The following is a 27183-nucleotide window of genomic DNA, read 5'->3' as shown; positions in this document are numbered from 1 at the left end:
ACATATTGATAAAAACAGTTAGTCAGAAGTAGAACTAAAGGGGTTAAAAACCAAGGTTAGCACATTTGAATATTTGCCCAGAACTATAGACATTGATAGATTAGATCATTTAAGGCTACCTATGTAGCCTTCTGATTATTAACCCTGTGTTATAGTTTTGAGTTAACATTTTTGTTATAAATATTATATTTTTAATTATGTTTTTATAAATTTATAAACCAATAATTTTGTGGTTGCCCTGTTCTTGTTCTTTCTGCCTATTTTTGACCTCAGACATAGAGACTTCAAAAGCAAGTCTGGGTCTGAAAAATGGTGGGCCATAACCCAACTTCAGAGGCAGCTTTTTAATAAAACAGAACAGTAGAAAACAATTATTATACAGTGTGTAGTTCTAATGGCTAGAATGCCCAGAGATAAATCTGAGCCCAGGTGGCTGGTTGTAACAGTAACAAACATACAGAACATAGTAAACTCATACATTTAAGACTATTCAGACATGTAGTGGCTGAATTAATGCTTTCAAATAAATGGAAAGCATTTATATATGGCTTTTGTCCCATAACATCAGTCTAAAGTGTCAGACACAAAACAAACAGTCCAAAAACAAACATAACATACAAACAATGCAGATTCCTCTTGGCCACCTGAAGAAAAGCTGATTTCCCCTAGCCACCCGAGGAAAAACTGATTCTCCCTGGCCACCTGATGAAAAGCTGATTTCTCCTGGCTGCCTAGAAAAAGCTGATTCCTCCTGGCCACCTAAGGAAAAGCTCTTTCCCCTCTGGCCACCTGAGGAAAAACTGATTCCCCTCTGGCCACCTGAGGAAAAGCTGATTTCTCCTGGCCACCTGAGGAAAACAGAAACTGAGACGATGGCTTGTTGCCAGCAGGGCCTGACTCTGCCTGTCTATTCAAAAACACTAGGGGGATCCAAGATCCAATCCTATACAGAAGGGTCCTGGAATGTCTCCCCGTTCCCCAACCTGCAGTCTTTCAAACATGTCCGCCCATACCTTTTGCAGGCAACTTGGAAATTGGCCCAGTCAAAGTACAATGCAAGACAGAGACAAAGTGAGACCAAACAAGACAGACAAACAGAAAGATACTTACTGGCAGTCAAAGGTTCCATGGGTTGGGACCCTGGTGGGTCTGAGAGATCCCAGAAGAGCCCCCAAATGTCATATGCCTGTATCATGAGCCCCCCAGAGATCACCAGGAGTCCAAGCTTGTATGCAAAAGCAAAGAGCCTTTATTGCAAGATCGAGCTTGTGTTTCCTGTCCATTCTGACACAGCGGTTGGATCAGGGAGAGCCTTGAGCTCAGCTATGGCAGGATTTTTAAGGAGTAAAGGATGGCGGATAGGGGAATTCCAGATTCAGATGGGGATTGAATTCTTGATTAGACAAGAGTCAGGTAACAGAAACCTTGTCAAACAGGGATTGGTACTGTCTTTGCTGCAAGGAAATTGGCAACCTATATACAGGTTATGTAACCTAGCCTTTATGTCTTGGAGCATCTAGAACTTGTTTGTCTCAATTCTGATTGGTCTCCCAGGGCACAGTTTGTGGCTTTTCCTGGTTATTGTAATGATGAGGCCTAATCCTAGTATTGTTGGTCTGCAGCCTGTCATGGCTAATGTTAACTTAGGCCTCTTCAGTTCCATCTCATCTTCCTGGGCTCTTTATTGTCACTTTGTCTTCCCAGGACTCCACTTGCTAACAATGGCCTAAATAGCCTTTCCAGTTCTCAGTCTCCCCCTCTTCTCTTTATCTCAAGCTACATGCTGCTCCTCCTTATGAACTCTATAAAGCTACTTTTTTGTATAAAAAAATAGTCTGTCCTCAGTCTCTGCCATGCCTTGATGCCTCATTGTTCATTCCAATCATGCAACAGAGGAAGCCTGGTGGCACCTTCCAGTCACTCAGCACCTTCAGCGGTTTCTTCCTCTTTGGGACTGGGAGACACGCAGGAATTGTTTACAGTTGTACTGCTTGATTCTTATATTTGAATTTGTTTTTGGGTTTTGGATTTTTACTCTTTTGTCTTTATGTATCTAAGCTGCTTTCCACTTCATGTAATGATTGGACAGTTCTGGCTATTTTAACAGCAAGCTTATGTTTTACTCACATCTGGATGTTTCTGTTGGTAAATATAGCTCTTTCAAAAGACAGTTAATGGATGAAGGCTTTTTTCTTCTACAGCTCTGACATCATTAAAATGTGGTCTCCTAGGCACTGTATTCATACATTTGAACCTGCACAAGGCAGTAAGAACATGGAGGACCTCCAGTGAGTGCATTCATTACACCAATGATGGACATTGCTTATATTGTATTGGATAGCCCTTAGTCACTCCTAAGTGCAAGGGAGGCTAGGACATTCTAGGCTTGCTGTGTCCTAGAAGAGGAGAAGCCAAAGCACTGGCTGGTTTCCCAGGGTTGGCATCTACTATACCGTAACAACTGTCTGAGTCATTAGAGCTCTGAGCTGTTTCTCAGTCATCCATATCACTGGCTTATTGAAGGTTATACACTTTTAACCTCCTGCTTATCAAACTGAACTTGGACATTTAAAGATACTGTGTTTCCAGATAACTGTGCAACAATTTACAGTAGTTGATATATGTTACTTACTTTTTATTTGTCATTGAAGGAATGCAGGGTTATAATCCCAGGCCTCGTTTCCATTTCTTCTTAGAACTGTCTTAGGGAGAAAGAGCATTGGAAAAGATATATCCCCCTTTCAATGACTGAAACTTGATCAGCAGTTCTGTAGAGTTCTTGTAACATTTTTTCCTGATAATTAAATGTGTACACTGGTATAGGAAAAAGAACTCAACAGAAGTAGATTGTCAGGTTAATTTCTTGAGTATGGTAATAATTCAAGAAATAAAAATTTGAGAGATTTTACAAGTTTTCCTGGCCATATGATTGTTGTAAGGTGCTTTAAGTCTCCTTAGAGCAGATCAGTGTAGAAGTTCTATCAGCTTAGGATTAATTGTTTTTCCTTCAATCCAATATTAACTCTTTCTTTAAGGATTTGTGTGGGAGTGCATATATCTGCATGAGTGTATGTGCACTTACATGTGTGTATGAATGTGTGCCTTTGCATGCCTGTGTACAGAGGCCAGAAGAAGCTGTTGAATCTTTGAAACTAGAGTTAGAGGTGCTTGTGGTACCCCCAGATTATTATGAGAATGTTGATATCTGAACTCTGGTCCTCATGATTGCAAAGCAAGTGCTCTTAATCACTGAGCCATCTCTCTAATGCCTCTAACTATTTTTAAATCAGGTTCTTGGCTAGATACTGGTAAAACAAACATGAATAAAAACTTGGCATGATGATACAAGTCTGTGATCCCAGCACTCAGGAGCCTGAGGCCAGTCTGGGCTAACAAGATCTTGGCAGCTTCATTTATACCCTCCTCCTGTACTTCACTGGGTCAAGAACCATCTTGAAATGGATGGGGGGCGGGAGAGACTCTTCATTCCTACTAGGAGGTTTAGAAGGGTATTACCTTCCACTACTGAGAGAAGGAAACAGAGGGAGGTCTTACCTGGATAAAGTTGAAAGATCTGAGAGCCATTTCTGACTGCAGTGTCTATACGTGGACTGTGATTTTGTTAACAGATATGTAGCTGCATCGGACTACACTGGATATGATTATTCCAAAGGCTTCTATTTGTATTTTGACATGAAAGCTTAGTTCAGTTTAGTCTAAGTGTGGTGTTTGGATAACAGCATCTCGTATATTTTTTGGTTGTGAGCCTAGCCTTTAACGGCTGAGCCATCTCTCCAGCCCGGATAACAGCATCTCAAGCAGCAGTACTGTCTTTTTGGGGAGTGGAAGGATAAGTCACGTGACTGTTTTACTTACCTTTAAGAATTCAGTCCTTAGCAAATCATGTCCTGCCAGTATTTTTTTCAGGTCTGTCACAAATGGCTAACCCATGATAAATCATATTCTTTTTGGAGATTTCCAGCTATAGTCACTTTGAGTGCAGTAAAGTGAAACAATTTTCTTAATTTTTTCAGCTAAAAAGTATCATAATTTTTAATGTAAAAAAGTATGCAAAATGAAAGAAACATGACCCACAGTGCTATGAAACTTCTATTTATATGAAAATAAAATAAATACATTTCAGGCTGATCAAAACCCAAATACTATGAATTGAACATGTAGATTTTCCTACTATCTATGTATCTTGTCCCCTTGCCAGTAGTTTTATGTTATATCAACATTTTCATGTATACATTCTTCTAAGTTATCAATAGTAATGTTATTCATTTATTTACCTACCTAAGTTGAGGACTCTCCCTACCTTGTGTTACGCAGAAGCCGAGTTTGGGGATACAGTAGTGAACTCAACAGGTCTCTCTGCTTATGACACTCAGAGGCTAGCTGGGAAAGAGGAAAATGTAAATTCACAAGAAATTACAGTGACTTCAGTATTGTCAGAATACTGTAAATAAAGGGGAGAGTGATTTGCTATGCATAAGACCACTACGAGGTAGAGGTGGGTAGTGAACTCCTTCAAAGTACCAGTTCGCAGTGTGATGGATCCCAGTGGTGACCTTGGCAATGGTTAACTTCTGCTATTTTTATTTCTGAAGGTGAAGCCCCACCTGCTATCCAGCTGCCCACACCTGCAGTCCAGCGCCCAAGCCCCATCACACTTTTCCAGCCCAGCGTCTCCAGCACTGGCCCGGTGGCCGTCCCGCCTCCAAGTCTGACGCCCCGCCCATCACTCCCACCTCAGCGCTTTACTGGGCCTTCCCAAACTGACGTTCATAGGCTTCCTTCCGGAACCAGTCGCTCTGTGAAGAGACCCACTCCAGTCTCTCTGGAGAGCACCAGCAGGATTCCAGCTGGTGCAAGTACTGCCCATGCCAGATTTGCAACCTCGCCTATCCAGCCTCCCAAGGAATATGCCGGCGTTTCCAGTTGTCCCCGAAGCACTCCAATTCCCCCAGCTACTCCCATTCCACACTCACACGTCTATCAGCCCCCGCCCCTTGGCCATCCAGCTACACTGTTTGGGACGCCACCACGATTCTCCTTTCATCACCCTTACTTCCTTCCTGGACCTCATTACTTCCCGTCAAGGTAAACAAACCGTTTTCTACCTCTTACCTACAAATACTTCTAATGAAGTTAGGGGAATTTGGGGACGCATTTCTTTATTTTTCCCGCCCCCCCCCATCCCCCTTGGTTTTTCAAGACAGAGTTTCTCTCTGTGTAGCTCAGATAGTAGCTGGCTATCCTGGAACTTGCTTTGTGGACCAGGCTGGCCATGAACTCGAGAGATCCACCTGCCTCTGCCTCCCGAGTGCTGGGATTAAAATCATGCGCCACCGCCTGGCCTGGGGCATTTCTTTTCCTCTGAAAACGTGGCATCCCCAATCAGGCTTCCATTCAGCATGGAGGCTAAAAACCAAGCAGTCTACATAAAGAGATGAAGGGGGCACGTGGACCCGGGGAGCTAGAGCCAGAGAGAATGCATCGCCATCTACAGGGGCCGCTGTTTCTTCGCTCCAGCCAGCTCTCCATGTGAGAATATGGTTTCAGTATTGTCAAGTGGGGTTTCATAGGAAACAGTTCGGAGTAGCCACATGATCCCTTTACTGGAGCTATGTTTCACGGACGCAAATTGTGTAGTGTCTTGTTAAAATGCAGACCCTGACTGTTAGGTCTCGGGTACAAGAATAGTTTTAGCATGCTTGCGAGGCTACATTTCTAAAAGCTCCCAGGTAATGCCAATTCTGTTTGCTTATGGACCACATTTTGAGTAATAAAGGTGGAAAAGGGAAGGTTGACAAGCCAAGAGAGGTAGAATGACTAGTTAAAAGTTACACTTCCTCTCTGTGCTCATTTTACCAAACCAGGGAATTTCCCGTGTAAATTACCAGTAATGAAATTGATTTTCATAGGGAAATGTCTTGGGGAAGCAAATTTAAACTTCGCTTTGCAAATATCTTCTACTTCTGTGTTGCTGTTAAGTATACACACACAGTTAATGTTGTGATTGGAATATTCAAATGTCTGATACCAATCTTCTACTGTTATGTAGATCAACTAAAGGAAGTTAGGTTTTCTTGCCATGACAAGTTTATAGGATGGGACTTTAACGTACAAATTCTCTGATAACATTTTATAAGAAGGCTTTTGAAAATAAGCACTTAAAATGCAGAACTATACCTCTAATTAGCAATAGTAAATGAAGTAGGTAAATAATAATATTGTACTTAATAAGCTTGAATTTGATTGGATTTAAGAAAGCTAAAACAGTATATCAAGTGTAGATATGAAGATAATGCACTTTTTTTCAAAAAGGAAAGTGAGATTTATAATTTCATTCTTAAAATACTTTGTAATTGTTCTCTGACTTTTGTCCATATATATCTGATGATAGGTTTTCCCAGGAAATGAGTTATCTAGTTATGTTTTCTTAAATAGAAAAATCTAGTATGGGTAAATAGCAAAATTAACTGATTTCCTTGTCTCTAAATTGAAAATGGAATTTTATAAGGATTTTTTTCCCTAATTGCTTCAATACAGTGATTGTAATGGGTATTTAAAGTCAAGATACACATATTTTGTGTGTTTATTATATTTTACATATTTTAACAAAAATTAAATTGGTTAGGCATTTTAATGGAGTCATTTTATAAAACAAAGACACTTAGATGTCTCATGCTTCTCTGAGATATTGTCTTCCTGCCTTTGAGTATTAGCCATTTCATTTTGTTTTTGTGACACTCTTTTTCTCAGGTAACATTCATTCTTCCAGTTAGTTCTCTTCTCTCTCATCCTTCCTTTTCCCCTCCTTGTAGCATGTTTTTTAAAGATTTATTTTTATTTACGTGTATATATGTGTTTGCCACATGTGTGTGGAGACCAGGAGAGAGTGTTGGATCCCTCAGAACTGGAAATACAGGTGGTTGTGAGCTGCCTGATGCTGAGCCATTTCTTCAGCCCACTGTAGCATATTTTTATTTTCATACTCAAGAGAGATGTATAAAATCTTCATTTTATACATTCAATAAACATTGAATGTTGCAATGAAAAATATTAAGATGATATGAAAGACAAATGGAGACTTAGTACCCTCAAATAAAGAGAAAACATACTCAAATGTATACATATAATAGAGAAGGCAGTCTACAGAATTCCTGATTTATAGAAACATGGCAATCTAGTTGTAAATTTTAGACACACACACACACACACACAAAAAAAAAAAAAAAAAAAAAAAACCAACCCAGATTAAAAGTCTTCTGAACAAGTATTTGGTTGTCGACTTATTTAAGAATGTGATTGAGGCCCAGTGGTGGTGGCACACACCTTTAATCCCAACACTCCAGAGGCAGAGGCAGAGGCAGGTGGATCTCTTTGAGTTCAAGGTCAGCCTGGTCTACAAAAGGGAGTTCCGGGACAGCCAGGGCTACACAGAGAAACCCTATCTCGAAAAAACAAACAAAAAAAGAGAAGAAAAAAGTTTGATTGAAATCATGGCATGCATACTTTTGTCTGAACTTTTATGAGGGACATTTATAGTTCCCACATATTGATGGATTAGTTACTATAGAATACCTTCTGCTGTAGCTACCTAGAAGCATTGAATTTTTAAAAAATATTTATTGTTTTATTTTATGTGTATGAGTGCTCTGTCTGCATTTATGACTTTATACCAGAACAGGGCATCAGATCCTATTAGAGATGGTTGTAAGCCACCATGTGGTTACTGGGAATTGAACTCAGGGCCTCTGGAAGAGCAGCCAGTGCTCTTAACTGCTGAGCCATCTCTTCAGCCCCGAAACATTGAATTTAAATATGAATAATTTAAGATGTAGGTAAACCCATCAGAAAAGAGAATAAGAGAATAAGGCCTTATTTTGGAATGGCCAACAAGCTGAAAACTAATTACAGTTGTCCTGGAGTTGGTTTTCAGACTCAGAAATAGTCTCAGTGGCTGTAAAGTCAGTTTTAAATGCCTGCTTGAGGAGACATCCAGTCTTGGGTTTATGCATGATCTCAAACTAAATTATCTCCATAAACCAGAATTGCAGAAGGCTTTTTCAACCATAGTAAAGAAAATAGAAAACTTACATAACCAGCTCAGATGAAGTATAATGAGAAATATGGTTTTGCCTGGAGTTCTGTGTGATTTCTAAAGTGCATTCATTGCACACTGATTTAGAATCTAAAATCACGCCATCCACTTGTTGAAGACATTTTAAAGTTGATAAATTCCTTTGTAATTGGTTGGAGGTTACCTGGGCAACTGTTTTAGAGGAACACTTCCACTACCCAAGCCAGCTGGAACTTCCAAGGAGGCAGAGACGTGGTTATAGCATGAGGAAAGGAGTCATTAGAGCTAAACAGAGAATTCACAAAAGAAGAATCACAAATGGCTGAAAGACATTTAAAGAAATACTCAACATCCTTAATCATCAGAGAAATGCAAATCAAAACAACCCTGAGATACCACCTTACACCTGTCAGAATGGCTACGATCAAAAACACTAATGACAGTCAGTGTTGGAGAGGATGCAGAGCAAGGGGAACACTCCTCCACTGGTGGTGGGAGTGCAAACTTATACAACCATTGTGGAAATTAGTATGGAGGTTTCTCAGAAAATTAGGAATCGATCTACCTCAAGACCCAGCCATATCACTCTTGGGTATATACCCAAGGAATGCTCAATCATACCACAAAGATACATGCTTAACTATGTTTATAGCAGCACTATTTGTAATAGCCAGAACCTGGAAACAACCTAGATGCCCGTCAACTGAAGAATGGATTAAGAAAATGTGGTACATATATACAGTGGAGTACTACTCAGCAGAGAAAAACAATGACAGCATGAAATTTGCAGGCAAATGGATGGAACTAGAAAAGATCATCTTGAGTGAGGTAACCCAAACCCAGAAGGACAAACATGGTATGTACTCACTCATAAGTGGATTCTAGATATAAAGCAAAGAACAATCAGACTGCAACTCATAGAACCACGGAGGCTATATATATAGCATGTGGGACCCTAGGATGACTGTGACTTATATTAAGTTTTGGTTTTACTCAATTACTGGGCAAGCCTCAATGAAACATTTCACCATTAGGGTAAGAATTTATACTGTATCAAGCTGATAACAAGAAAAATAATTAATTAATTAATTAATTAATTAATTAATTAAAAAAAGAATGTGAGTTTGGGCCTGAAGAGATGGCTCAGAGGTTAAGAGCACAGGCTGCTCTTGCAGAGGACCCAGGTTCAATTCTCAGCACCCACGGTGATGGACAACCATCTCTAACTTCAGTTCCAAGGGATCTGCCACCTTCTAGACCCACCTTCTAGGCTGCTTGGGCACTGCAGGCATGTGATGCAGAGACATGTATACATTCAGTCTCATATATACATAAAATATTCAAAAAGAAGAATTTGAGTTTGGTGCTGGGGAGATGGTTCAGTCAGTAAAGCATGAAGACGTAAATGAAATCCTCAGCATGTGTGTGTGTGGTGGGGGTGGGGGTGGGGCTGGCGGTTACACTCTTGTAATCCTAGCTCTGGGGAGGCAGAGATAAGTAGATGCCTGGGGCTCGCTGACCAGCCAGCCTAGCCTAATTGGTAAATCCCAGGTCACAATGAGGGACCATGCCTCAATAATTAAGGTGGATGGCTGCTGCGGAATGACAATCAAGGTTGACATTTCACCTCTACATGTACTCATGCACAAATGCTTTGTGCCCTCTAATGTGTACCTGTGCATACACACACACACACACACACACACACACACACACACACACACACACACACAGAAGAATAAGAGTTCGTAGAACTTACAAATAGGATTAACATCCCAAGAATTTGAGATAATTGAAAATTAGGAATAAACTAAAAATATGTATTTTAAATCATTAAAAAAGGCTTGTATTTCAACTGAATATAGTAATAGGGACTGGATTTACTTTTAGGTGAAACAGTAAAATTGTACAAAATATATGTATTGCAAGATACTGGACCTCAGGTAATGAAGAACAATGGTCTATGAGAGGCAGAAACCTAGAAGAGAAAAGGGGAGAATCACTATTGAGCTGTAACAATGTATTACCCAAACATATAGTTTTCAACAAAATAACTCAAAAACAGAAAATTGCAATCCATTCAAAGGTAAAACAAAGCTGAGTGTGGTGGTGCATGCCTGTAATCCTTGTATTCAGGAGGCTGAAGCAGGAGGATCTTAAGTTCAAGGCCAGCCTGGGTTTCATAGCAAATATTAAACCTGCCTGAGCTACCTCAAAATGAATGAATGAATTAGCAAATGGATGAAAATAAAATCAGTAGAAACTTTATTCCAGAATTGAGTTTGACAAAGACCACAACACTATTACCAATGTTTTTAATAACTAAAGAAAATTATGCTTAAAGACATGGATATATTAGCTTTCCTTTGTTTATCTAGTCCTCATAAATACTGTTCTTTCCTGTGTTGTCATTGTGGCTATCTTTCTTCTGAGTACAGTATTCCTGTATTTCCTGCAATACTGATGTGATGGTCATGAACTGCCCTAGTGTGTGCTTGTCTTGAAACATTCTGATTTTCCTGTATACCATATTTTTATGCCATAACTTTGCTGAATATAGCATGAATATAGCAATCTTTTTAAAAGAAAATAAAGTATCTGTTACTGTTATGTGTATAGGTGTTTGACTTGATTGTGTACCAGATGTGTGCAGTATTCACAGAAGTCACAAGAGGGCATCACATGCCCTGGGACTGGAGTTGCCAAGCATTGTGGGCTGCCATGTTGGCGCTGGGAACTGAACCCTAGTCCTCTGGAAGAGTGGGTAGTGATCTTAACCAATGAGCCATCTCTTCAGCCCTTGGATAGAGCGGTTTTGATTGCATTTATTTTCAGGGGTTGAAATACATCATTCTGTGCTTATCTAGTTTTTAGTGTTACTTGCAAGAGATCTGATATTATGCTGATGTGTTTGTAGGTGAGCTGGCAGTTTTCTCTTAAAGCTCTCTTTGTATTTTTGACATCTTGACTGTCATGTGTCATAGAGAGGTTCGTTCTTTGTTCGTGTGTATTTAAGGTTGTAAATGTTTCTTGTAGTTGTATGTCCATTCCTCGAGATTTGGGGAATTTTCTGCTACAATTTCATTGAATAGATCCTCTGTTTTAGGTTTTACATCAACTCCCCCTATCCTTTGATCTTGGGTTTGGTTGGTCTCTTGATTCTCATGATTTTGTGGTCATGCTCATTTATTATTGTCTTTGCAGATATTTGTACCATTTCCTCTACCTGTCCTTCATTCTTAATATTCTTTCTTCTGCTTGTTGGATTCTGTTAGTATTGTTTCTACTTTTTCATTTGATTTATTGAGTTTTCTAACTTCCAGTATTTATATTTGTTGGAAATAACTACAGCACTAAAAACTTTACAGGTGCAGGTCCTGTTTTCATCCTTTCCAAACCTCCTAAATAATGATCATCCTCCTAGACGCTAGGTAGCTATAATAATAGTGAGCAAAATCAATGATGGGATCAATGAAGAGATAAAGAAACTAAAAACACTGTAAAACTAATAAATACGCATACACAGACTCCTTTTAACAGTAGAATACACACTCTTCTCAAGTACTGTGCGACTTTCTAGGTAAGATCATGTTTTAGATTACAATAAAACCTCAGCTTTAAAAGAATGAAATCATATAAAATTTCTTCTATGACTACAATGGAATGTAATTATAAAGTAGTGATAAAAGAAAAATAAAAAAGTAGAAATTAATATATCAAAGACATGATAAGGAATATAATATTTGAGGGAATCAATGAAAATGAAAACACAACATCCCAAAGCCTGTGGCATATGCTATTGAAAACACTGTTCAGCTTTTAGTTCATATCTGTAATGGCCTGTATTTAAAAATAAAGATCCTCAGGGCTGAAGTTATAGCTTAGTTAGTACGATATTTGCCTGATGTGCACAAGGCCCTAGCTTCAGTCCACAGCACTGCCACATGTCTGTGATGCTGACACTTAGGAGGTTGAAGCAGGAGGATCACAGGTTCAAGGTCATCCTCATCTACATAAGAAGTTCAAGGTCAGTGTGTGCTAAATGAAATCAACTGCAGATGGAAGTTTCTCTCCCACCCGCTAGTTCTCTAATACCCATCAGCCACTTTCCAAATAATCATTCAGAGACTTAAAATTACATATCCTTGACCAGTATCCATAACAATTTGTAACCAACATTCTAAACAAAGACAACATCCATAATCCATTTTTGGGAATGTAGGCAGAGTTTTCTAGGCTACTTCCTGCTGATTAGGGGTGCTGGTAATCTTATGGGGATCCAGAGAAAATTTAGGATTATGCTCAAGTCCTGATTGGAGTAGTCTGTGAGGCTGGATCATCTCAGCCAGCAGCCTTGAAGCCTTTCTGGATGCAGAACTCAGAGGAAACTGCAACAGAGGTGCTCTGAAATGTTGAATCATCTCAGCCATCTGTTCCCATTGGAGTTTTTCAAGGGGTCTTGCTTGATCAAACCATATTAACTTGGAAGCAATCCAGAGGTTCTCATCTTCTGTGAAAACAAAAGCAGAACCTCTTTTCTAAAGCAACATATCCTTAGACCCAAATTTCAAAGTCAAGATATCTTTAAAATATGTATGTTGGTTTAATTTAGTAGTCCCTTCAATCAAATGTCTCTCTGTAGTTAAAAATCCCAAAGACAACATAATAATAGACAGTATCCAGATTCTCTGTATATTTTCCATCTTTATGTGGCTTGTTTTTAAGGACTAAAGCCATGGCCCTGGCTGCTGGCTCCACCCACTCAGCCTTTCAATAAGGCCAGAGGTACCAATGAGTCATAGTTACCTCCCCAATTCTGGGAAGCAGTATTAAATAGCATGGAGCTGTGTTCTTACGCTCGTGGTTGTGCTCTCAAGCCCACAGGCAGCAGCAGGGGCTGGGAGAAGCCTCTCTGTACCACAGCCTGTGGGAGAGACTGCAGGAGCCCACCATGCCGCTTAGCTCATGGCGACTGGCAGCCAGCTCCATCTCACAGGCAGCTGTCAGGAGACGTGTCTCTGCACTTCTGCTGGCATGAGACTGTGAGACCAGGAAGCCCAGTGCAGCTCCATTTCTGTGCGTTGAGAATCCTTTTTAACCTTTACCAGGTCTATGTGGATCAGTGCCTGATGGTCAGCGCCAATTGTAGATGGATGTTTCTATCCTGCCCATTCCCTCTGCTATTCAGTTCCAAATAAACATACAGAGGCTTATGTTAATTATAAACTGGCCTGTTGCTCAGGCTTATAACTAACTAGCTCTTACGCTTAAATTAACCCATAATTCTGTCTATGTGTAGCCACAATCCTCGGTTCCTTTTCTTAGTGCAGCATTCTCATCTTGCTTGCTTCCTCTGTAGCTGGCTGGCGACTCCAGACTCTGCCCTTCCTCTTCCCAGAATTCTAGTCTGGTCACACTGCCTACACTTTTTGCCTGGCTACTGGCCAATCAGCGTTTTATTAAACCAATTCAAAATCTTTACAGTGTACACATGCGCCCCATTTTGGGCAACACATGTAGATGGAAGTTTCTCTCCCACCTACCATTTCCTGAATACCCATCAGCTGCTTCCCAAATAATCATTCAGAGACTTAAAATAATTGCTTGGCCGATGGCTCAGGCTTATTGCTAGCTAGCTCTTTCATTTACATTAACCCATTTCTATTAATCTGTGTATTGCCACATGGCCCATGGCTTACCAGTGAACCTCTGGCATGTTGCTTTTTTGGCAGCTGATGGCATCTCTCCTGACTCCTCCCTCCTTGTTCCCATCATTCTCAGTTTGGCTTTCCCACCTAACTTCCTGCCCAGCTACCAGCCTGTCAGCTTTTTGTTAACCAATGAGAGTAATACATATTCATAGTGTAGAAAAGGATTGTTCCACAGCAATCAAGTCAACAACTTGACTTTATGCTTTGAGAAATTAGAAAAAGAACAAACAAAAGTCAAAACAGAAGAAAGAAAATATAGATCAAAGTAGATAGGACTTAAATAGTAGAAAAACAAAAATTGAGAAAACTGGAAAAACACAAAAACTGCTAAGGTGTGTAAGATACATAAAAAGTCTGCTTCTTATTGCTACCATCTGTCTGCTTCCTAACTACAGGTACAGTATGGCCAGTTACCTCACACTCTTGTTACCAGGCTTTACCTGTTGTGACATCCTGTATCCTTTCAAGCTAAAAGCTAAAATAAACCCTCCTTTCTTTCTTGTCAAATCCCTTTCTTGTCAAATATTTGGTCACAGCAGTGAGAAAAGCAGTTAATATGAATGCTGTAGATGTTTGTGCTGTAACAAGCTTAACAAATATCTTAGCCTCTTTTCCTGTTATGTGATAAAATAGTCTGGAAACAGCAATGTAAGGAAGAATGGGCTTATTCTTGGTCACAGCTCAAGGATGCAGTCCACCATGTCAAGTAACAAAAGCAGCAAGCATTTGAAACAGCTGAGGACATTTACCCCATTTAGGAAACAGAACAACTAATGCATGCTGCTGCTCAGTCCCCTTTCTCCCTATGTACAATCCAACATCCTTCCTAGGGAATGATGCCACCCACAGTACCCAGGTCTTCCCACCTTGATTAATGTAATCAAGATAATCACATATGCCCATGCCCAGAGACCCATCTCCCTCAAGTGTGTTTAGGTACTGTCAAGTTGACAATTACAAGAAGACATAAAAAATGTAAACAGACCTTAAGAGATGAATCAACAATGTAAAATCTCCCAACAAAGAAAAAACCATGGACCAGGTGACATCACTGGTAAATTTTATGAAATTTTGAAAGAGGAATTCATATCAGTCCTTTCTCAAACTCTTCCCCCTCAAAAAAAATTTAGAAATACTTGTAGTGCTAACATTACCCTGTTACCAAAGCCAGAGGGAATCATCAAAATCGCATACCTTGTATGAATATAGGTGCAAAATTATGCTAGCAAACTAAATCCAGAAGCAACAGTAAAAGAATTGAAAACCAGGACCAAGTTGGATTTGCCCCAGAAATGAATGTATGGTTTACAGTCTGAAAATTGATTAGCAATAAAACCACAAGATAGTATCTGCTGATATATAAAAAAACATTTGCTAAAACCCAGTATCTTAGCGAGAAAATTAAATGCCTTAGTTCAAGTTATTTTTTAGACTAGGAATAGGAAGGACTTTCTCAATATTATAAAGAAATGTATCAAAATCCCATGGATAACATCATATTCATTAATTAACAGGTAGAAAATCCTGCCCCCCACCCAAGATCAGGAATAAAAAATAGAATGTTTCTTTTTTACTACTTCTGTTACATATTGTACCAGAAAATCCAAGTTGGATCAATTAGGCAAGAAAGAAAAACAAAAAAATTCCAAAATGAAAACTGTTCTTACTTGATGTCATCATCCTATGTGTGAAAAACAATATTTTTAAATCCACAACAAAAGGGGCCAATGAGGTGAGTTAGTGGGTAAAAACACGTGCTGGCAAGACCTGAGTTTGATCCCTGGGACCCACAAGGTGGAAGTCACAACGGACTTCCAAAGACCATCTTTTGACCTCCACATGTGCGGCAATGTATGCATGTGCCCACACACATACACACACGTGCACACTACATAAAAATAAGGGCTGGAGAGGTTGCTTAGTGGTTAAGAACACTTACTAGTCTTCCAGAGGACCCAGATTTGGTTCCCAGCATGCATGTGACAGCTCACACCATCTGTAACTCCAATTCTAGGGAGCCCAATGCCCTTTTCTGGCCTCAATAGGCACCCGCTTGTATATGTGTACATAAATAAATTATTTATGTGTACATAAATAAATAAAGGTGAAAAACTCACAATTATAAATAACAACACTAAAAAAATGACAAAATGTATACTGTCCCTGATAAACTACATGGTTTCAAGGTATTAAATGATTATACAAAACTCAGTGGCCAAAGTGCCATGGAAAGCCAGGCACACATCTGTAATGGCAACATACCTAAAGCAAGAGGGACAAAAATCCCCAGAAGCACGTGGACCAGCTGGCCTGGTGTGCAGCAGTGAACAAGAGACCCTGTGTCAAACATGGTGGAAACTAAGGTTGTCTTCTGACCTTCACATGTGTGCAATGACATGCACGTGTCCAAACTCACACTCGTGCACACACAATTATATATGGCACACACATACATCATACACAACAATAAATAGATAAATTCAGTGCAATTTCAAGAGAATGAGAAAATAATTCACAGCTGGTTGGAAGACAGGTTGTCAGATTCTTACAAAACTAAACATCAGTAATTGTGTTGCTTGGTGTTTACCCAAATGAATTTTTGTCCATATAAAGATCTGCATAAAGATGTTTATGGACACTTTTTTCATAGTTACCTTTAAAGGAAACAAGAACTCCTTCAGTGGATGAGTGGATGAATTGATATATCCAGCCAGTGGAATATCACTTATTGTTAGGGTGAAAAAAAGGAACTAGTAAACCATGAGACATAAAGAACCATGAGCATATATTACTAAGTGAGGGGCCCTTCTGAAAATAGCAGACCCTGTGCCTCCAATATATAGTCTCCTGGAAAAGATAAAAGTGGCCAGTTTCCCTTCTGTGTGTAGTTGTCTCTGAGTGTTCTTATCTTACCAGGACACCAGTCACTAGATTAGGTCTTACTCCATTAACCTAATCTTAATGCAACTACCAATACAGGGATTCTGTTTCCAAAGTCATCAGCTGAAGTTTCCGGACATCGGCAGGGAAGGGAGGGATGAATGTTTTGAGCAGTGAAATTACTGTTGGGTAAGAGACTGTGGTCAGAGGGTGTTTTACACATTTGTTAACACCCTCAGTAGTAATGATGGGTCTATAGGTCAGTGGTTTTAACACATCTGCCATTCTGTTGTGGGATGTGTGGTTGAGATCCTGTTTCTGTAAAAGGTAAAACGTTTGTTTGTTTGTTTGTTTGTTTTTAAGTAACTTAGAAAATAATGTGGCACCAACATGAAGATGGACAATGGTAGTATTATGGTAGAATTCAGTTACAAATAAGCAATCTATGATTACTTCATTGTCAACAGGGATGTTGCCAAGTCCCTTTAATGAAGGGAAAGAAGAGTCTGTTTAAAAAATGGTTCAGTGACAACTGAATATTCACATACACACAATGAAATTGCATGTTAGCTCTCCCTACAAACATTCTCTTAGGAGAAACTGTAAGGTTTCTTGTAAGGGTCAACTTTTATGGCTTCGTTTGGGTGATGCTTATGTACTACACTAGAAACACAACCACCACCATCAAAAATAGACTAGACTTCATTGTAACTAAAACAGCTTTTGCGTCAAGAGGTATCAAAAAAAAAAAAAAAAAGAGGAGACAAGAATCCACAGAATGAGTGAGTATGCAGATCATGTGTGCATAGTCTGTATCAGATATACAAAGGACACTCTCAATGCAATGAAAGGCAGCTCAGTTTATAAGTGGGCACAAATTCAATTAGATTGCTTCAGAGAACATGAACATGTGGGCAGTAAGCACATGGCAAGATTCAGTGGTCATTACAGGAAAGCACACCAAAAGCACTCCAAATCTCCTGGCTAGATTTGCTAAAGTAATGCTTTGAAATGAGAGGGTTGGAGAGGTTAGAACGAACGTTTATTACTGGTAGAAATGAAAGTGATACAGGCTTTTCTGAAACCTTCCAATTCCTTAGAATAGTAAATAAACACTGAGTAGTGACTTCTTTCCTAGGTATTAGTAGAGTTAAGAATATATGCAAGCTAGAAATTTGCCATTAGGGAAGACAGCTGCAAAAACAGATGTAAGTAGTCAGTAGAGTTCTTAGGAGTCTAAAGAAAGGAATTTAAAGACAATGTAGATAATCAGCTAGATTATAGATAGTTAACTGTGAGGTTGACAGCTGAAGTTTGAATAGTAAACAGATAACTCACCATTGCCATTGTAACAAATGATGCTAAACTTAGTGGCTTAAACACTATAAACTAATTACTGTCTTACAGTTGTTGAGGTCGGGAGCTGAAATACGCTTTTAGGTATAGGTTAGTTTTCTAGGGCCGATAGAACAATACATCAGACACATAGTACCTTAAGTCAGCAGTGACAATTCGTTTTGTAGTTCTGGAGTCTAGAAGTCTGAAATTAAGCTACTCACAGGCCTGTGCTGTCTTCGGAAGATTCAGGCAAAAAACCCTTCTTCCTAGCTTCCTGGTAGTCCTCAACTGCCCTTGGCTTATCGCTACCACCATCTCTTGCTATCACCATCTTCTTTCTGCATGCCTGTGTATGTCTCTCTGTGGTGTGTGTGTGTGTGTGTGTGTGTGTGTGTGTGTGTGTGTGTGTGTGTGTGTGTGTGTGTATCTGTGTCTGTGTCTGTGTAGTGTGTGTACATACATGTGGAGGTCAGAGGACAACCTCAGGTTTTATAGATCTTGGCTTCTACCTATTTGAGACAAAGTCTCTTTTCTTGCTTACCACTGCTTAGGCTGGGCCAACCGGCCCACGAGCTTTTAGAGATTCTCCGGTCTCTACCTTCAGTTTGTTTTAGGTTCCCTTGTGCTGCTACACTGGTCTTTATGTGCATTCCAGGGCTTGAACTGCCCACATGCTTGTAGGTAAGTGGTTTAGCCACTGAACCATCTCCCCAGCCCCACCCTGCCTCTCTTTTTCTTTTCTTTCTTCCTCGTTTTTTTTTGGGGGGGGGGAGGGTAAGGGATTGGTTTTTTGAGACAGGATTTTTCTCCATAGCCCTGGCTGCTCTGGAACTAGCTCTATAGACCAGGCTGACTTCGAACTCACAGAGTTCCGCCTACTTCTGCCTCCCAAGTACAGGGATCAAAGGTGTGTGCCGCCACCACCCAGCATTCTTTCTCATTTTTTATGACACATGAAAATTTCATACCTGTATACACCTTGTTTTTATAAGGACACAAGTCATTGGAATCATGTTCTGCTCAATCCAATACAATGTCACCTTGATACAGTCACACCTGTTAAGACCCTGTTTCCAAGTAGTCATATTTTAAGGTTCCAGGTGGACATGAATATTGAGGGGCACTCTTCAACCCACTGATTGGGTTTAAAACTAAGATGGGAGGGGTGGTTGCCTTGCTCCTCTGAGTCATTTTCAAAGCCAGTGGCTTTGTTTTCATGACTTGAGATGCACTATGTTTTGGAGCAGAAAATACATGAAGATTGTGCTCTATAGGCCAGAGCAGTCAATGGAAGGGGAAGGAATGTGCAGGCTTCATTTCCCCAGCTCCTGAGCATTCTCAAAGAACAGAGTTCTCATACCCTCGGTTCAGCTAGAGTCATTTACAGCAACAGTAGCCCTTGGGGAGTTGCTATGACCAGCACAGTGAGTACTGAGGTCCAGCTTAAGAGAATGTGAGGAGAGAGAATGATTTATCTCCTTCACCGCGGAGAATCTTTTGTGAATAATGTATTATAGTTTTGTTACAGAAAATGTCACACACTGAAAAGGTAACAGTGTAGCATGATGTACCCCACACGCTGGCACCTAGCTTCGGAAGTTGACATTTTACTGCTCTTGTTTCTCTGGTTTCCCCTTACTTTGATAGCAAGGATGTATTTTAAAGAAAATCACAGATCTCATATTTCATGTACAGAAGTACAGTACACTTTCATACTCTTCATCCAAAATCCAAATAAAATCCATTTTATTACTGTTGGTGTTCAAAAAGTTTCAGATTTCAGGGCACTTCTGATTTCAACTGTGGAGAGTAGAAATATTTATGTAGAAAGCTTATGCAAATCCTTTAAGCTTGAAAGCAAAACAAGACTCAGGGCTGGGGAGATGCTCAGTGGGTTGTGTACAGGCTCTTCTGCCGAGCTTGATGACTTGGGTTCCATACCAGGACCTACATGGAAAGAGAGAACCAACTCCCAAAAGTTTTCTTCTGACTTCCTCACATGCACAGTAGTACAGGTGCCCCTCCCCCCAGAGTAAATAAATATGAACAACAACACCCTGAAATCAGGACACTCTGGTTCTAAACGTTTTGAATAGAATACACTACACACACATGCTTACTAGTTACAGATTTATGAAATGACCACCTAGCCTCTCATAGCTGAAAATTTCATGTGACTTATTAACCAACAATTCATCCATCTTTGCTTTTCTTTAGTGTCTCAAACCTTTCTTTTCACTTCAGGTGTGTGTAAGTCAAGAGCTAGCCAATATACACACATTGGTTTGACTGTTTGCTAAGCTTTTGCCAGTGGCTCTCTACCTTCTTCAGGACTGTGTAGTGACCAAGAAACAAAAACTTATCCACATCCTGGATGTGGCTTCTTACATCCTAGGGTACTGACATGTTCTCTATCCCTTATTTATTTATTTATTTATTTATTTTTGGTATAAAATGACAGATGTTAAAATTCAGTGAGACCCAGTTCTTTGTTTCTTTTCTTTCCTTTTTATTTCATTTATTTATTGATTTTTGCAATGGTACCTCATAGGTAGTAGTGTATTACATGAAGGAGTACATAAAACTGATTTTCTCTCCAGTGATGGGAAGAATGCCCAAGGGTTCCATGTGGTGTTGACATGGTTGTGTCTCCATCACCCTTCCTGCTGAAGCAGTACACAGTCAGCTCCTGGTTTCATGCTGGCTGCACTAGAAGAACATGAAAAATTCCCGTGTGTAGTGTAGGCTCTGCCCTAGGTGGAGGATATCAGGAGCCTTGGCAATGGCATTCCTTTGTATTTGAGATGTAATACTTGTGCATCTTTATGGAACTTGATGCATCTATACAGTATGTAATAAAGGATAATAAAACATTTCCATCTCTTTAAATACTAATCATTTCATGTGTGGGAAATTCTACTCTTCAGGTCATTTTGAAATGCAGCACAGGTTGTTTTAACCAGTAGTTACCTGCTGTGCTGGAGCAGAACCAGTATTCCTTAACTCTGTTTTGGTGCCACATTCTCTGCCCTTTCCAGTCTCCGGTCTGTTCTTACTAGTTTCCACAAATGAATAATAGTGTTGTGTTTATCTTTCTGACTGGCTTATTTCACTTAGCACAATGATTCCCATTTCTACTCATGTTGCTGCAAATGTTTTTTTTTTTTTTTTTTTTTTTAGTATTCTATTCTTTTTATGACTCAATAGTATTCTAGTCTGTAAAGATACTATAGCATGTTATCTGTTCATCCACTGAAGGGCATTGGACAGATTCAATATTTGTGAATAGTGTGATAATAAACATGGGAATATAAATATCTTCTGGTATAATGACCTCAGCTTTGAATGTATTATATCCAGTAGGGGACTTGCTGGATCACATGATAATTTGTTATATCCCTTTTTGGTGTTCAGTGCTCTATGTATTCTGGATATTGATCCAGAATTATTGATGGATAATTTGTATTTTTCCCACTCAGTATGCTCTCATTTCCTTACTGTGTGAGGATTTTTAGTTCATCGTCCCTTTTGTCTGTTTTTATTGCCTGTGCCTTTGGGTCCTGTCATTAAAACTAAGTCATCACCTCCATCACACCAGTATACAGGAGCCTTCCCCTTGCTTCCTTGCAGTGACTTTATAGTTCCATGTTTTGCATATAGGCCTTTGATCTGTTGTCAGTGAGAGAAACAAATGTAGTGTTATTCTGCTGTCTGTGTATGTGTCCATGTTTTTCTGACACTGTTTATTAAAAAGACTGTATTTTCTTTGTCCACCATTTGTGTATTCTTAGTATATTTGTACCTAATCAGTTGGAGTATTGACATGAATTAACTTCTGGATTTTTGCTTCTGTTGGGGGCTTGTCTATGTGTCTGCTTTCATGATGTTTGGGTTACAGTGGCAGTATAGTATACATAGTATACATATGGATTTTGTTTGTGTGGAGAATAGGGTCTTATGTCACCTAGGTTGGCCTTAAACTGGCTCTTTCATCAATATATCATAGTTTTCATTGTAGACAGTTCTCACTTCCTTGATTAAATTTACTCTAAATATTTTATTTTATGGCTTTTGTGAATGGATTGAACTCCTCATTTTCTTTCCATCAATTTCATTGTATGGCTTGTGTTTGAAATCCCAGAGCACATCAGAATGAGGCGGGAGAATGACAGTTTGAAGCCAACCATGGTTATATACTGAACTCAAGGTCAGCCGTGGATGCACAGAGAAAGCCTGATTTTTGATACTTAATTCATAGTGGATGCACAGAGAAAGCCTGATTTTTGATACTTAATTCATAGTCTGCAGCTTTACTAGATTTATGTATCCGCTCTAACAGCTTTTTGATGGGGGAATTTAGATTTTTCTCTATAGAAAATCATGTCATATGCAAATAGGGATAATTTATCTTTTTCTTTTCCCATTTAGATATTCTAGTTTCTCTTTCCTTCCAGTACTATATTAAGAATGGTGAAAACAGGTACCTTTGTGCTTTGCAATCTTAGAGGAAACATTTGCAGTTTCCTTGCTCAGGGTCATATTAGCTGTGGGTTTTGTACACTTAGCCTTTTGTATTTTCAGGATTTCCTTCTATAAATGACTTGGTAAGAATGTTTTGCCATAAAAAATACTGTATTTTACTGTATACTTTGTCCATGGATATGATATATACTACAGTCCTGAATTCTGGTGATGTGTTATACGCTTATTGGTATGTGTATGTTGAACCATCTTTGAATCCCACTTTATCATGGAGTGTGATCTTTCCCATATTCCAGTAAATTTATTGAGAATTTTTGCCACTATGTTTATGCAGAATGTGAGTCTATAGTTTTCTTTGCTTTCATACCAGGGTAATGGGGAAAGCCGGACATACAAAAGAGTTTGGCAGAGTTCCTTCCATTTCAATTTTTGACTAGTTTCCACAGAATTGGAATTAGTTTTTCCTTAAGTAAATAGTACAATTGACTAGTCAGCTCATTAGGTCCTGGAAGGTCTTTTAAACAAGACACTTAAGGCTTCAGTCTCACTACTCAGTACTAGTCTGTCCCATTTACGTTCTCCCTCCTCTCCTTCCTCCATCCCTTCTTTCCTCTCCCCTCCTTTTATTTGTTGATTGTGTTTCTCCGTGCTGCCCAGGCTGCCCTTGAACTTCATATAGAATCCTAGTTGACCTCAAACCTGGATCCTCCTGCCTCTTCGTCCTGTGTCCTGGAGTTACAAACAAACCACCGTGCCTACTCCTGTTTACTTGACTCAGTTCGGGTGGCTTCTGTGTGCTCATAGACTTACCCGTTTCTTCTAGGCTTTCTAGTTATTTCACCGTGGGATTTGTCCTAACAGATTTTAGTGAGCCTTTGTGTTTCTGTGCTGTCTGTTGCATTATCTTTTTCATCTTTGGTTTTGTTTGTTTGAGATCTCTCTCTCTCTCTCTCTCTCTCTCTCTCTCTCTCTCTCTCCTCTCTCTCTTCCACCTAGAAGTTTGTCAATCTTGTTTTTCCTTTAGTTTTGATTTATATCTTCATATTTCTTTCCTTCTACTAATTTCTGGTCTGTTCTGTTGTTGCTTGCTGAGTCCTTGAGTGCACTGCTGAACGTTGCTTTGAGGTTGTTTTCTTTCTGATGTGTGGGGATATTGCTATACATCTCTCTCTAAGAACTGCTTTTGTTATGTTACACAGATTTTGCGAGGTGGTTTTCACTTAACTACCAGAATTTTTTTCCTTTTAATTTCTCCAGTTACCCATTGGTTTTTGTTGCTCATTGTACATTATTTTTTTTATGCTTTCCATTCTTCTTGTTGCTGTTGACTTGCAGTTTTATCCTGTTGTGACCTGAGAAAATGTGAGATATTATTTCAGTTTTTAAGAAATTATCAAGACTTGATTTAGGGCCTAACTAATATATGAGCTACCTAGAGAATGTTCCTATGTGCTGATGAGAACGTGTTGTGTTCTTTTAGATGAAAAGTAAATGTCTGTAAGGTCCATTTGCTCTATATGAAATCCTCAGCCAGTACCTGGAAAGCATACACTAGTCTTAACTGTGTGTTGACTAATATTATTATTCTAATCATGCCAGCATTAAAATAATACTATGATTCTAATCTAATCTCCATTTCAGTTTCCCACAAAGTCTTAAAATTGAATCTTGTGACAGACAGTTACTGATTGATTATGTCTACATTCAATGAAGGCTTTATATGGGAAGTAGATTGGCTATTCTCTCTGCCATACCCATGGAGTTCAGTGGAGGAACCTGAAGGTGGGAAGCTGTGTGAACAGCCATGGCAGCTAGAATGATGGTATATCCGAGCACGTGTTTTCAATTCTAAACACTGAACTAGAGTGTGGCAGTCTGGTTGTAAGCCTGAAAAATGCAAACACTGACTTACATGTGTGGTGTGTAATGTTAGCAAGGACCTCTTATTGCAGGGTTTGGGAGTGGAACATCTTCAGAGGTTTGAGGCAGTGGTCTAGTACTTCTGCCGTACAATTGAAAGGAGAGAGTTGGTTTTCCTTCCTATCTCCCTTCCCTTTTTCTTGTTTTTTGTTTTTTTTTGTTTTTCGAGACAGGGTTTCTCTGTGTAGCTTTGCGCCTTTCCTGGGACTCACTTGGTAGTCCAGGCTGGCCTCGAACTCACAGAGATCCACCTGGCTCTGCCTCCCAAGTGCTGGGATTAAAGGCGTGCGCCACCACCGCCCGGCCTCCCTTCCCTTTTTCTTCTCCTCTCCCCTTCCTCCTCCTCTCCCTTTCTCCTTCCTAGTTCAGAAGCTGCACTAAGTCACCTGGCATTCCATGAGGTTTGCACATGAATGTGATCATTATGTTGACTGTCACTAGATGGAGCTCATGAGCCCAGTTTGTGTGTAATCCCTGTTCATCTCCAGAGAGGGGATCAATACTCAAAGAGAATTGGCAACTGGTTTTGAGTGACAGGATTATTAGCTTTGCCTTTAAAAAGTCAGTTGTAAAACTGCAAAAGTTTTTCATTCCACAACCTTGCCCTTATTTTTATTTTGTTTTGTTTTGTTTGCAATCCCTTTGAAGCATAGTGTAGTATCAGTACTAAATCTTTATAGTACTGAGAGTATTCTAAGTTTATTTTTTACTGTGTCATTTGTATAATAAAGCTGGAGTCTTCTGTTCCAGGGCTTTGAAATTTAGCAGCTCTTCCTTTCAGCCCATTCCAGGAAGAGCAGGGACCACTTTGCTGTTGTTACCTGACGTTTTCAGTGTCACACATGTACTTACATTTCCAGCACTTTATGTAGCTAGAGGCCAGGATGGGATTTTCTCTATCACGCTCATCAAAGGTAAGAAGCTAGAAACTAGAAAGAGGGGATAATGCTGGGGATGGCTTCCATCCAAACTGCCTGTGCTCTGAGTTTTGGATGGGGAGGTGAGAGGCAGTGGGAAGGCAGAGGAATGCTTTCCAAGCCTTAAAGAACATTTAGTTAACTCATAGTCAGGCATATGTGGGCAAGATCTAATCTAATTTTTTGTCTTTCTACCACAGCACATGCCCTTATAGTCGGCCTCCTTTTGGCTATGGAAATTTTCCAAGTTCAATGCCAGAATGTCTTGGTTACTATGAAGACAGGTACCAAAAGCACGAGGCTATATTTTCAGCTTTAAATAGAGACTATCCTTTCAGAGACTACCCAGATGAGCACACACACAGTGAAGATTCTCGAAGCTGTGAGAGCATGGACGGGCCTCCTTACTACAACAGCCATGGCCACAGTGGGGAAGAGTACTTGAATCCCATGCCTCCATTGGACATTGGAGCCTTGGAGAATGTCTTCACAGCCCCAACATCAGCTCCCTCTGGCGTCCAGCAAGTCAATGTCACTGACAGCGACGAGGAGGAAGAAGAAAAAGTGCTCAGGAATTTATAATTTAAAACAAATATGCACAGAAAATAAACATTTCTTAAAATATATTCTGGGTCAGTTGGTGTGAGAAAAAAGCCTAGAATGCTTTGCTGAGAGTTTTCAGCCATGATCTGAGGAGTCAGAACCAAATGCCATTCGTGTCTTCCTAAATTCTCATTAGTGACCCTGGATTCCCGATGCCTCAGCATAGGGATGTTAAAATCTAGAGTAGTTACTTTCATGGCTGAAATTTGCACCAACATGTGATAGCATTACTTTATCTTGGAACATTTGAAATACAGAAAGCTCCCAGTGGCGTGTGAGGACACACATGTGAGTATATATCTGGCATGGCAAGTGTGATTAGAATTTTATCTCAGGGTACATTTATTTTATTTTTCTGAAAATTTGCTGTTTATATATTTATGAATGTTGTCAGTTTTTATGTAACATTTTGAAAATATTTTGATAAATTGTAGACATGAACTAGAGCTCAGTTGCTAAATTTAATTTACACTAATAACCATTTATAAGTTGAAAATGTATTTTAATGACACCTGGGCAGTTCCTTCAGATACAGTCATTTCTGTTACTGAACATTTTATCATCATTTTAACTATCTTTCCCATTTGGTATGCATTGTTGTATTGTTGTTGTAACTGAATAAACAGATGAAAACACTCTTGTTGAATGTTTTCTGTTGAGAGGAGGGACATGGGCACTGTAAGTGCTGGTCAGGTGTGGTTAGCTTTTATGCTCCATGCAGGTATTTCTGCTTAGCAGCCGATAGAGTGCCACAGAGTCCACTTAGTCTGTGTGTTAATTATGTGTGTCATTGCTGCGATAAAATACCTGAGAAAAGCAACTTAGGGAAGGAAGGGTTTGTTTTGTCTCATGGTTTGATGTTATGGTCCATCATGGGGGAGCATGGCAGAAACATGAGGTGGCTGGTCGCATTCCATCTGTGCTGGTACTGAGCTTGTTTCCTCTTTATCAAAGACCCCAGCCCATGGGACGATGCCATCCACATTTAGAGTGCATTGTCCCATGTCAGTTAACCTGATCTAGAAACTTCCTCAGACATGCCAAGAAATTTGTCTCCTAGGTGATTCCAGTTCCTGCCAGGTTAATAATAAATGTAAATATCACCGTTTGCATGATTTGAAATTGTACCGCCAATGATGTGTGTGTATTCTAATGATGTTTTGAAAGTCTACATATGATTTAAACCCTCCCCAAAGGGGATATTGTGTTCACCTGGCTTGAAGGCCATGGGATTTACTTA

General features: G+C 39.6%; 1 protein-coding gene across 1 annotated transcript; it reads left to right on the top strand.

Moving 5' to 3' along the window:
* The first annotated feature begins 872 nt into the window (after window positions 1–872).
* On the top strand, window positions 873–26583 carry LOC119087260 (transcription factor SOX-30-like). The gene is made up of 3 exons (XM_037201981.1): window positions 873–1413; window positions 4614–5106; window positions 25541–26583. The coding sequence occupies exons 1-3, from the start codon at window positions 873–875 to the stop codon at window positions 25920–25922; spliced, it is 1416 nt and encodes a 471-aa protein (XP_037057876.1). The 3' UTR covers window positions 25923–26583.
* Window positions 26584–27183: the final 600 nt, after the last annotated feature.

Source organism: Peromyscus leucopus, unplaced genomic scaffold (assembly GCF_004664715.2).
Source record: "Peromyscus leucopus breed LL Stock unplaced genomic scaffold, UCI_PerLeu_2.1 scaffold_638, whole genome shotgun sequence".
Taxonomy (NCBI): Eukaryota; Metazoa; Chordata; class Mammalia; order Rodentia; family Cricetidae; genus Peromyscus; species Peromyscus leucopus.
This window is presented reverse-complemented; position numbering and strand designations above follow the sequence as displayed.